We start from the raw sequence: 12,736 nt of genomic DNA on the forward strand, positions 1-12,736 counted from the left end.
TACAAGGAGCCAGCCTGCAGAGTATAAAAGAGCATTCCAGGAACCCAGAGAGGGAATATTTGGAGTAAAAGAACCTCCCTCCCTCAAATATCCATCAGTAGGTGACTGAATTAAATGTGATCTATACATAGAACGGAATATTGCCCAGCAATGGAAGAGAATGAATTAGATCTTGTAGATCAATATGGAAAGATCTCAGAAACTGTGTTCTCATGGTAAGAAACATGGCAAGTGAAAACTCCACTGAGATGCCCTTTATCCCACCTATCAGTTTAGCAAAAAATCAGCTTAGCAGAAAATTCATAGTTTAACGCTATACTGTGTTGACCAGATTGTGGGGAAACAAGGCTAGTGGGGGCCACAATGATATAACCCCTGTAAAATTGTAACTATCAAAATTATAAATCCAAATACTGCTTGACGCAGCAATCCCTCTTCTGGAATTCAATGCTATAGCATTCTACTATGTGCATGATTTTTCACTGTAGAATTGTCATTTTTAAAAAATGGAGACAATGCAAGTGTTCATCACGGGGATCTGCCCACTAATATCTCCATAAGGGAAGGAAAGGGAAAGAAACTTTCAGGAGCCTGGTAACTCATCTGCCAATCTCTCCCCAGCTTCCCTCCACCAATTCCCTTGTTCCCTTGTGGCATAGGAGGGCGCATGAGGGGGAAGGCTGGTGCAGAAGTAAGAGCCCCAGGCTAAGGGATCCACTTCCACCCCCTACTTGCTGCTGAACTTCATGTTAGTCCCAGTTCTTCTTCCGGCCTCTCGAGAGGAATGATGAAGCAATGAGGCATGCCCCCACCCCCAACCCACACATCCCCAAATTATTTATAAGGCACAGGACACAATAGATATATCTATTAGAATAGGCTGGCAGAGGATCCCTGTAGGACCTTGGATCAGGAACCAATGACCAGGGTATTGTGGGTCCTTCTCATCTGAGACAGTGGAGCTGGGCTGAGCTGAGGTTGGGTGCAGGCAAGGAAGTTATCCAGGTGTCAGCAGTGGAAACAGCTTAGCCAAGGAACCAGCGTTGCAGTATCTGGGTCAGGTTGAGCAGGAGAGGTCCAATCTCCTGGGGCATGGCCCCAGAATTTGTGGTCTCAGCGTAGAACCTCGCCACCTCCTCGTTGGGGTTGCCCTGGGCCGGGTCGAACCACATCTGGATGCAGCGGCCGCTGCCCCGGCCATAGTTGCTGACTTTGTAGGAGTGACTCCAGATTTCATTGCACAGAGCAGCAGGCGTGGGGAAGTAGAAGTCAAAGCGGTGGCAGGCAGCTCTCACTGGGCACTGGTTATACCCTGTGGGGAGGATGGAAGACCTGTAGCCACTGGGTCCAGAACCGTCTCTTGTTCCACCAGCCCCACAGCCTCAAATCTCCATATACTCGTTCCACACACCCCCTCCACCTCCAAACCCCTCCCTCCCCCCAGCCCCCGCCCCCGCCCAGTCCCTCACCTGAGGTCCAGTTCCAGCCCTTGTGCCAGTTGGTCTTGCAGGTGTAGGAGGTGCGGCAGTCTTCCCACCAGATCTGACAGTCCTCTTTGCAGAGGGGCACGTTCAGGAACCGTTCTTTGCGCCAGCTCTGGTTCACCTGGGGGGAGCGGGGGGAGGGAGGGCTCCAGTCAGCCAGGGATCTCAGCTGCTACAGCCTTGATGGAGTCCAGGGCTGGGGGAGGGGGCGGTGCCTCTTCCGCCCTCAGTCCAGAGTTCCTGGGCCACGCCCTCCCTGCAAGTGGCCGGTGGGCCCTGCCCTCTGCTGAGGTTCATGTCTGTGGGGATGGTGCCCATACCTCCTGGATCCAGGGCCCCAGGTTAGGCGAGCACTCGTAGAGGCAGGTGTCCTGAATGAAGTGGCGCTTGCAGGCGGGCTTCATCTTGCCACAGTGGTCCCAGTTGAATCTGTACAGGTAGGAAATATCCTTATGGGCTTCTTGGCTGGTGTTGACGGAGCAGCAGGCGTTCTTCTTCCAGGGACTGCACTGGGAGCGGAAGACACGGGGCTAAGTCCTTGACCCACCATGGCCATCTCCTCCAGAATGTGGTTCCTCTGCCTCGCGTAGGTCACCCAGAGGAACCGTCGCTGGGGAGGCTGCCTCTAAGCCTGGCCTTGAGGAGCCCTCATTGTGGGGTAAAGGCAATAATAGTATTGACTTTTAACAGAAAGTAACACAGGGGATGTGGGAGACCTGGGGAACCATCGTCTGGGGGGGCAATTATTATTTGTACATGTCTCAGCAGTTTACAAAGTTATTTCATGTTTTCTGGGTTATTTAGATTACTCATTTTGCACTGAGACAGTATGAACTGAGTGCAGGCACTGTGCTGGGTGCTGCGAATACTGTAATAAACAAAACAGATCACATCTCTGCCCTCCTTGCGCTTATGGTTTTAGTTAGGGGTGGGGAGGGGGGAGATAGAGAACACTGGGGGCAGTGAAAATAGCAGACGCAAAGTCCCTGAGGCTTTTGCACTTTATCTTCTCAATAACCGGTTATCGAGTAAAAGATCGTTACTCCGATTTTTACAGAGCTTAAGTAAGCTGCACCCCTTGTGGATGGTAAGGTTAAGGTTTTACGTCAGGACAGAGAGGAGAGGGAGGAGCCTGGTCCAGGTTGCGGTGAGGGGTGGAGGGGAAGGGGGCCAGTCTGGCTCTCTCAGGGTCTGGAACCCCAGGCGAGGGGACTCCTGGTAGGTCTTAAAAGCAGCGGGGCACAAAGGGGCAATGACCACACATAGGCCTGAACATGGGCCTGGCTAAACATGGGACGCAATCCTAGAAAGGTGAATTCAAGGCAGGTAAGATGGTAGAAGTGGTGGAGATTTCTCTTTAGAAATTGCCGTAGGCTGGGAGTCAAGAGCTGAGCAATCATGAGCCAGTTGCTAAAAATGTCTGAGATGAACTCTAGCATCCAGGCTCAAGTGAGAAGGGAGATGTGACAGGTCTGGGCACTCAGGAGAAACTAAGGAAAATCCCTGAGGGTGGATCCAAACCAACCCCTTTCCAATAAGCCAGCCCACGCCCGGGGCCGCTGCCGCAGAACCTGCTTCCAGGCCTCCCCAGCTTCGTGCATGCAGTTCCTTAGGTGCTCAACTCTTGGTCGCCCTGCAAGACCCCATGCACCTCATCCCCGACCTGTCAGCCAGGGTCAGTGGTTTCTGCCTCCAAAAGAGTTAGTTAATATAATGAAAAGCGGGGTGGGCTTCCCTGGTGGCGCAGTGGTTGAGAGTCCGCCTGCCGATGCAGGAGACGTGGGTTCGTGTCCCGGTCCAGGAAGATGCCACATGCGGAGCGGCTAGGCCCGTGAGCCGTGGCCGCTGAGCCTGCGCGTCCGGAGCCTGTGCCCCACAACGGGAGAGGCCACAACAGTGAGAGGCCCGCGTACCACAAAAAAAAATTTTTAAAAAAAGCGGGGAATTCCCTGGCGGTCCGGTGGTTAGGACTCCACGCTTTCACTGCCAAGGACGTGGGTTCAATCCCTGGTCGGGGAACTAAGATCCTGTAAGCTGTGCTCCACGGCCAATAAATAAATTAATTGACTAAATTAAATAGAATGAAAAGCACTTCCTGGCCTATGCTAGAGACTCAGCAAAACCAGCCACTCCCATATAGCCTGCATCCCTCAGAATTAGAATCACCTGACTCCCTCCAAGGTCTGTGTCTGCATCATTTCTTGGCAAAGAGGAAGTGCTGCTTAGCGTTCTTTAAAGCAACCTTTAGAACTTAAAAAGTTCTGGGAATTCCCTGGCGGTCCAGTGCGCTTTCACTGCCGAGGGCCCAGGTTTGATCCCTGGTCAGGGAACTAAGATCCTACAAGCCGCGGGGTGCGGCAAAAAACACAATTCCTATAAAGAACTTTAAAAGTTCTAGAAATGCAGTGATGGGTGTGGACTTTCAGTTTGGGAGGATGAAAACGTTCTGGAGATGGATGGTGGTGATGTTTGCACAACAGTGTGAATCTACCTAATGCTACAGAACTGTGCACTTAGAAATGCTTAAACAGCAAGTTTTATGTTATGGATATTCTACTACACACACATGCACACACACACAGAGCAAATGAACAGCTGGAAATGACTCGGAGGTAATGGGCTGCTGGGCTTCCCTCTTTTCACTTGGAGCCCCTGGAAGCGTCCATGCCAGTCTTCCCCTGGGAACACCCTAGCCCTCCAGCAGCGTGAAGCCTTGTAGGGAGGAGAGGGGGTGACCGGAAGGAATGAGATATCGGCATCTCTCAGGAGCCTGGAGTTCAACTTCAAGCTCAGATTGTCTGAGCTGCTTCAGGAGCCTTCCCTATGACATGGGGACTCAGGCCTCACCTCCCCTTCTCTGTGTGCAGCCATATCCTTGGCTCTGGCCACACTAGACTTGCCACCGCTTTGTGCTGTCACCCTCCAACCCGTGTACGTGCTGTCCTCTGCTAGGCTGCCTTTTCCTTCTTTGTCTTCCTGGAAAACTCTGGTTCATCCTCCAAGGCCAAGGCCAATGGTCCCTTTGCTTGGAAGTCTTCCCAGCATACCTGATTTGTCACTGTCTCTTCAGGACCTAATGTGGGTGGGGACCTGGCCTGTTTGTAGTTATTTGTCACATCATGACCATGAGGGACCTGTCTGTTCTACCTTGACTTTGAGTTCCGTGGGCTGGCACATAATGAAGGTTGGGAAAGGTTCCACCAGTCCCTCTCCTGGCACCTGCTAATGACTGGCTTCTCAGTTCCCACATGTACCTGTGCCCTCTCTGGGCCTATTTCCTCATTTGTATAAGTAGAGACCACCATCCACCTACCAAGGAGGCCTTTTGGACACATTCACGACAAGGTGTGAGGAAAACACTTGGCCCATAGAGGGTGCTAGATAAATAGTCACCCCGGTATTGTAGTGGCCTCCTGAGAGAGGGTCCACCAGGATCACCTCAGCCACCCTCCCGCCTCCATCACCTGCCAAAGCTGATCTTCCCATCTCCCTAACTTCTCCCCTTTGTGGGGTCAGCCGTCTCCCCTACCCCAGACATCACTCCATCCTCACCTGGTCATGTAGCTTGTCCTCAGGGCCTGGCTTTGTCTTGTGGTGCTTGGCATCCATGCAGACGTTGAGCCGGTCTGTCCTGGCCTGTGAAATCCTGGGCTGGGCACCCCGTGCAGCAGCCACCAAAGCCAGAAGCAGCAACTGTGTCATCCACCAGGCCATGTCCACACACTTCTGCCAGAAAGCCACTGTAAGACTCTTGGTCAGATTTCCTGTCTCCCCCGCAAGTGCAGATCTTCTGGCCTCCCCACCCAGCTTACCCCACAGCACAGCTGAGCCGAGCGACGAACGGCCTGGCGAGGTCTGGGCCAGATGGTAGGAATCCACCCCCACCTGAGGACATTTTAACACTAGCTTGCTCTGTGACGTGGAGGGAGCCACCACCCCTCTCTAGACATCCCCTTCCGGATTTTGCCAGCCAGTATTTCACCCACAATCAGAGGGTCCTGCATAAGAGGAACCACAAGGCATGATCTGCTGATGGGGTTGGGGAGTGAGAGGAGGGGCGCCAGACAGGCTCTGCTGCTGCTTCCTCAGCCCATTCCCACTAGCCCAAAGCAGTCTAGGTTTAGGCGCCCAGAGATTGCCAGTGGGGCAGACAGGAAAGCTGACCCGGGGCCAGATGAAGGCCACTGAGCCATTCAGTTCTTGCTTCAGGTCCTGGACGATGTGCCAGGGGAGCCGGGAGTAGGGGCAGAGCTATGTGGGAAGCCAGTGAGACTGCAGGCCCAGAGAAATAAATAAACCCCAGGTCCTTACACCGAGGCAACCCTCTCCAACCCCCGCAGACGGGTCTTGGGAAGTTCCCCGGGGCAGAGTCAGGCCTAGACCTGGGGGAAGGCCAAGAGGTAAGGGGAATGTGGAGGAGAAGCTGAGTCCGAGTAGTGGGTGGTGGGGCACCAGAGGAAAAGTCTGAGAGAAACCAGCCTCCCAGGGCACCGGGGAGCTCCCACCTTTCCTCTCCCCTCCTGCCTTTCCTCCCTGTCCTGCCCTTACCTCTGCCTTCAGTCCACCTGGGATGGTAGAGTGTCTCCCCACCTCCGCACACTTTTTTATAAGCCCTTCCTGACTGCTTGATCAGCCGCTCTGTCAAGGAAGGCTGGAGGCTTTGTCTAGGAAACAGCTTAATGGTCTTTCAGTTAGGGGCCAGTTAAACAAATTATGGTACGTACACGCAATGAGATTTAACCTGGTGAAAAAGAATAAGGAAGCTCTTGATGTACAAATATGGAAAAATTTCCAAGTATATTGTTAAGTGAAAGAAGAAAGGTGTGTACACTTACGGTCAATTAAACTACAACAAAGGAGCCAAGAGCATACAATGGAGAAAAGACAGCCTCTTCAATAAGTGGTGCTGGGAAAACTGGACAGTTACATGTAAAAGAATGAAGTTAGAACATTCTCTAACACTATATACAAAAATAAACGCAAAATGGATTAAAGACGTAAATGTAAGACTGGAAACCATAAAATTCCTAGAAGAAAACATAGGCGTAACACTCTGACATAAATCGCAGCAGTATTTTTTTGGATCTGTCTCCTAAAGCAAAGGAAATAAAAGCAAAAGTAAACAAATGGGACCTAATTATACTTAAAAGCTTTTGCACAGCAAAGGAAACCATCAGCAAAACGACAAGACAACCTACTAAGGGAATTCCCTGGCGGTCCAGTGGTTTATGACTTTGCGCTTCCATTGCAAGGGGACTTGGGTTCCATCCCTGGTTGAGGAACTAAGATCCCGAAAGCTGTGTGGTGCCACCAGAAAAAAAAAAAAAAAGAGACAACCTACTGAATGGGAGAAGAGATTTGTAAATGATATGGCCGATAAGGAGTTAATACCCAAAATATATAAACGTCTCCTACAACTGGACACCAAAACAGCAAACAACCTGATTTAAAAATGGGCAAAGACCTCAACAGATATTTTTTCAAAGAAAACATGCAGATGGCCAACAGTCACATGAAAAGATGCTCAACATCATTAATCATCAGGAAAATGCAAATCAGAACCACAATGAGATACCACCTCCCACTTGTCAGGATGGCTATCATCAAAAAGAACACAAATAACAAACGTTGGTGAGGATGTGGTGAAAAGGGAAACCTCATACACTGTTGGTGGGAACGTAAATTGGTGTGGCCACCGTAGAAGACTGTATGGACATTTCTTAAAAAACTAAAAATAGAACTACCATATGACCCATCAATTCCACTCCTGGATGTATATCCAAAAAAACAGGAACATTAATTTAAAAAGATACATGCACCCCAATGTTCATAGCAGCATTGTTTACAATTGCCAAGATATGGAAGCAGCCTTAGTGTTCATCAACAAATGAGTGGGTAAAAAAGATGTGTATGCACACACGCACACACACACACTGGAATACAACTCAGCCATAAAAAAGAATGAAATTTTGCCATTTGTAACAACATGGATGGACTTGAAGGGTATTATGCTGAGTGAAATAAGTCAGACAGAGAAGGACAAATAACTGGATGATATCACTTATTGTGGAATCTAAAAAATACAACAGGGAATTCCCTGGCAGTCCAGTGGTTAAAACTCCATGCTTACACTGCAGGGGGCAAGAATTCGGTCCCTGGTTGGGGAACTAAGATCCAACATCCCACATACCTCAGGGCACAGCCAAAAAAAAATTTTTTTTTAAATAGAATAAAAAATACAACAAACTAATGAATATAACAAAAAAGAAACAGATATAGAAAACAAACTAGTGGTTACTAGTGAGGAGAGAGAAGGGGGGAGGGGCAACACTGGGGTAGGGGCTTAAGAGGTACAAACTTTTATGTGTGAAATAAGCTACAAGGATATATTGTATGGCATAGGAAATATCGCCAATATTTTATAATAGCTATAAATGGAGTATAACCTTTAAAAATTGTGAATCACTATATTGTACACCTGTAACATATAATATTGTATATCAGCTATACTTCAATTTAAAAAAAAAAGAAAGGTGCAGAAAGGTGACAATAGAATGCAATCTTTTGTGTAAAAAAGGAGGAGGGAGAATATATGTGTTTGCATAAGAAAACTTTGGAGGGAGTTCCCTCGTGGCCTAGTGGTTTGGATACCGGGCTTTCACTGCCATGGCCCAGGTTCATTCCCTGGTTGGGGAACTGAGATCATGCAAGATGCACAGCACAGCCAAAAAAAAAAAGTAAAGAAAGGAAGAAAGAAAGAAAGAGAATTATGGAAAGGTACAAAAAAAAATTTTTTTAAGTGGTTGCTTGGGGAGTGGGCACGGCTTAGGGATGAGACTTTCCTCTGTAAACCTTTCTATGCTGTTTTGATTTTTGAACCATGTGAATATACATATACCTTACTGAAATATACATGTATTTATGTATATTTATATAAATATACAAAAGGTTGAATGGAAAAATAAGATACAGAATGATGCATCTGATTTGATACCATTTATGTAAATTTGAATAACATGATTAACAATGTAAACAATGCTACATGTCAGTTATGGATGCTATACATATGTTTACAAAAGTATAAACATGAGGCTACCAACAGTCCTAGTTCCTTGGGTATACTGCCGGAGAAATTCTATGCCTTTATGCCACACATATCCCATTTTTATGCACAGATGATGGCATACTGTTCTATGCTTTGCATTTTTGGATACTTTTACTATACATTTATGCTTTTCACAAAAGAAACAAAAACCTCATGAAATCAAGTTATCCACACTTACACACTAGAGTATTATTGTCACATTTGATAGCATAACCTTCAAGTTACTTCTTTGTGCTTTTTACGGTCTGAAATTCATTCAAATGCTCTCTGTGACAAAAAATCGTTTCATTAACCATTATAACAAAAAGTTAAGAAGGAAAAGTTCACTTTTGCTAGCTAAAAGTACTTGATTCTCAGTCTTCATTTCTCAAACATTATTGCAGACAGTAAAACTGCTACCTCACTTAGGAAGACAAATGGTACTGCTCTTGTTTGTTTATTTATTTATTTATTTTATTTATTATTTTTGGCTGCGTTGGGTCTTCATTGCTGCACGCAGACTCTCTCTAGTTGTGACGAGCGGGGGCTACTCTTTGTTGCGGTGCGAAGGCTTCTCATTGCGGTGGCTTCTCTTGTTGTGGAGCACGGGCTCTAGGCACGTGGGCTACAGTAGTTGTGGCTCGCGGGCTCTAGAGCGCACGCAGGCTCAGTAGTTGCGGCGCACGGGCTTAGGTGCTCCACAGCATGTGGGATCTTCCCAGACCAGGGCCTGAACCCGTGTCCCCTGCATTGCCAGGCGGATTCTTAACCACTGCGCCACCAGGGAAGCCCCTTTTTTTTTTTTTTAGTCATGTATATTGATTTTTTCCCATTATGATTTGGGGAAAACCTCCAAATCCTGTCATCACTTACTCAGCTAGTAGAATGCCTCTCCAGGGGGGCAGGGTCTGTGGTTTCAGTCTGTTCTCAGTACATGGTCCTGCTGCAGGTAAGTCTGAGGTGACAAGGTCAGTGTCCGGTTATGAGGTGCTCACCTTGCCCCATCTGCCTGCCCAGGGCTCCATCAGTGTTGAGTGCTGGACCACAGTCAGCAGTCCCCTGCCCTCCTTCCATTGTACCAGCCTGTGATCTTCAGTGTGTTCCTGGTCTTCGTATCTTCAGTTTCTAAATAGGGACGTGTATATATCTATCTGTCTTCCTTCTCTTAGGAGTAGTTTGAAAGTATTATTTGTAGCCTACTAAACATTACTGTACATAATCACACTAGTAGTCATATACTGAGAACTACTTTATACCAATTAGAATAATAGATGCTTTACTTACACTGTTGTGTCTTGTAATCCTCACAACACCCTGCAAAGTTGACATTATTCCCAACATAAGGATGAGGAAGTTGAGGCTCTGGTAACTAGCTGAATTCCCAAACAGCTAGAAAGTAGAGGAGTCAGGATTCAACCCAAGTGGGTTTAGTTGCAAAGCCCATGCGTTTTCACTGTAATACCATCTCCAGATCAAACGTTTTATTTTCCTACCTTACCTACAGGAAATTTAGCTGAGAAACCACAGCCTGTGTTTACTTTTTAGAACAATCTTTAGAGCCTGTCTCTCTCTCTTTTTTTTTTTTTGGCCACACCATGAGAGGCATGTGGGATCTTTGTTTCCTGACCAGGGATCGAACCCATGGTCCTGCAGTGGAAGCGCAGAGTCTTAACCACTGGGCCGCCAGGGAAGTTCGAGCCTCTCTCTCCAGAAAGCTCTTAGACTGTACAGTTATTTTTTTAGTTCTGCTAAGTTTTGCCAAATAATGCAAATAAGGGAAATATGATATTTTAGAAATAAGAGTATCGTGTCACCCCATTCCAACCAGAGATAAGCTTAGAAGTTCTTTCTAGTCATATTATCAAGCAGGTATACAAATCATAAATGACACAAAAAGGAAAAACATAAGCTTTCCTTTGCCTTTTTGAAAAAAGCTAAGCAAATACACAAACAAATAAATATATAAAGGCAGTCCATGCCTGCATCAATGATGAGAGTATGCTGGAGAAACTCCCTGGTGGTCCAGTGGTTAGAACTTGGCACTCTCACTGCCAACGGTGCAGGTTCGATCCGTGGTTGGGGAACTAAGATCTTACAAGCCACGTGGCGCGTCCAAAAAACCAAAAAACGTATGCCAAGAACCAAGGGTTATGATTAATCTAATCTCTTTCCCATGTGTGATGGGTTAAAAAAAAGGAACAAATTCTTTGACTATTGAGAAGTGAGGTCTGTGTCCCCTTCACTTGAATGTAGACAGGCTCTGTGACTGCTCTGACTAATATTATATGGTGAAAGTAACACTCTGCCGGTTTCTAGCTCCAGGCTGTAAGGGACTGTTATGGACTGAATGTTTGTGTCGCTCCAAAATTCGTATGTTGAAACTGTCTATCTTCCATGTGATGGTACTAGGAGGTGGGACCTTTGGGAGGTGATTAGGGTTAGAGGAGGTGATTAGTATTAGATGGAATTAGTGCCCTTATAAGAATCATGAGAGAACTTGCCTCATTCTGCTCTCTAACATGTCTGGATACATTAAGAAGTCAGCAGTCTGCAACCCAGAAGATGGTCCTCACCAGAACTGGCTGTGCTGGCACCCTGATCTCAGACTCCCAGGCTTCAGAATGTTACCAAGTCCAAGCTTGTACTGCTTGCCACATGACAGGACAATAAATTGAGAGATGAGTTTTGGGGGCAAGGAGTAGCAACTTTATATGGAAAACCAGCAGGCTAAGATGGTGGACTAGTGTCCCAAAGAACCATCTTACCTGAATTTGAATTCAGGCTTCTTTTGTACTAAAAGGGGGAGGAGGTGTGGCTGGTTGTTGCACACTTCTTGGTTCAGGGATCCTTAGTTCTTGCAGCTGTCCAAATCCTGGTCACAATGTTCCTATAAACCTGCAACAAGGCAATGGTTATTTTCTTTTCTAAGTTAATTCATTTATTTATTTTTTTGCCACACCATGTGGCTTGCAGGATGTTAGTTCCCCTACCAGGGATTGAACCCACACCCTTGGCAGTGAAAACGTGAAGTACTAACTGGCAATTGCTATTTTTTGTTCTGCAACTTTTTTTTTTTAATATTTATTTGGCTGCACCGGATCTTAGTTGCGGCACGTGGGATCTTCGTCACCATGTGTGAGATCTTTGTTGTGGCACCCAGGATCTAGAGTTGCGGCATGTGGGATCTAGTTCCTTGAGCCGGGGTCTGACCCGGGATCAAACCTGGCCCCCCTGCATTGGGAGTGCCAGAGTCTTAACCGCTGGATCACCAGGGAAGTCCCTGTTCTGCAACTTTTTATCTCTATACGAAGGGAAAAGTGTTATACCTTTAAAGGTCAGAGCCTCCAGAATGGGCTATCATGTATATTTCAGGCTATAGGCAACGTTCTTTACAAAAGGTGCAGAGCCAGCTTGAGTAAGCATGGGCAATAGAGCACAAGGGTTTGAGCTAAAGGAAGAGATCCGACAGGTAGTCAGGTTTGTTCTTGTCTGTTATAAGAACTGTGAGAAATAAAATTTGGTTGTTTAAGCCCCCCAATCTATGGTATTCTGTTACAGCAACCCAAATTGACCAAGACAGGGACTGGCAGCTTCTACTTCCTGTATTTTGGAATACTAGCTCTTAGATCCCAGAGACACCATGTAAGAAGACTGACTACCCTGCAGGGGAGGCCACATTGAGAAGTCCAGGGACTACATAGAGAGGAGGGGGCCGCAGTTGAGGCCTGCCTTCCAGCAATTCTTGCCCACGTGCCAAGCACATGAATAAAATCATCTTGGATGCTCAGGACCAACTCAGACACAAGCTGAATACCACCAAGTGACCCCAGTCACTGCAGCGTGGAGCAGGATTATCCTGCTGAGTCTTGCCCAAATTCCTGACTCACAGAATCTTGAAATATTATAAAATAGCTATTATTTTAAACCACTAAGCGTATTTTATTTTTTAATCTTTATATTTTGTAGTAATTTTTGACTTACAGAAAAATAGCAGAAGTAGTACAGTTCCCGTATACTTTTCATCCAGTTTCCTCAAATGTTGAAATATAACCAGCGTACAATCATAAGAAATCAGGAAGTTGGCTTTGATTCAATTCTCTTAATTCATTTATAAACTTCATTTCATCTTTTCCAGTTTTTGCACCAATGTCCCTTCTCTGGTCCAGGA

At 46.7% G+C, this 12,736-nt stretch overlaps 1 protein-coding gene and 1 long non-coding RNA gene across 4 annotated transcripts in view; one reads left to right on the top strand and one right to left on the bottom strand.

Annotated features, from left to right (window-relative positions):
* The window catches only part of LOC309826528, a 65,573-nt gene that overhangs the window by 28,209 nt on the left and 24,628 nt on the right, over positions 1-12,736 (top strand). The gene's annotated exons all lie outside the window — the stretch shown is intronic.
* Positions 930-5,332, bottom strand: LOC309826526 (folate receptor alpha). Its single transcript, XM_082660761.1, has 5 exons — positions 5,297-5,332; positions 5,037-5,210; positions 1,805-1,993; positions 1,470-1,605; positions 930-1,312 (listed from the first exon to the last, which is right to left on the bottom strand). Exons 2-5 carry the CDS (start codon positions 5,196-5,198, stop codon positions 1,026-1,028), a joined length of 774 nt encoding a protein of 257 aa, XP_082516887.1. The 5' UTR covers positions 5,199-5,210; positions 5,297-5,332; the 3' UTR covers positions 930-1,025.

The sequence above is a fragment of the Grampus griseus genome (assembly GCF_964374135.1).
Source record: "Grampus griseus genome assembly, chromosome: 8".
NCBI lineage: Eukaryota > Metazoa > Chordata > Mammalia > Artiodactyla > Delphinidae > Grampus > Grampus griseus.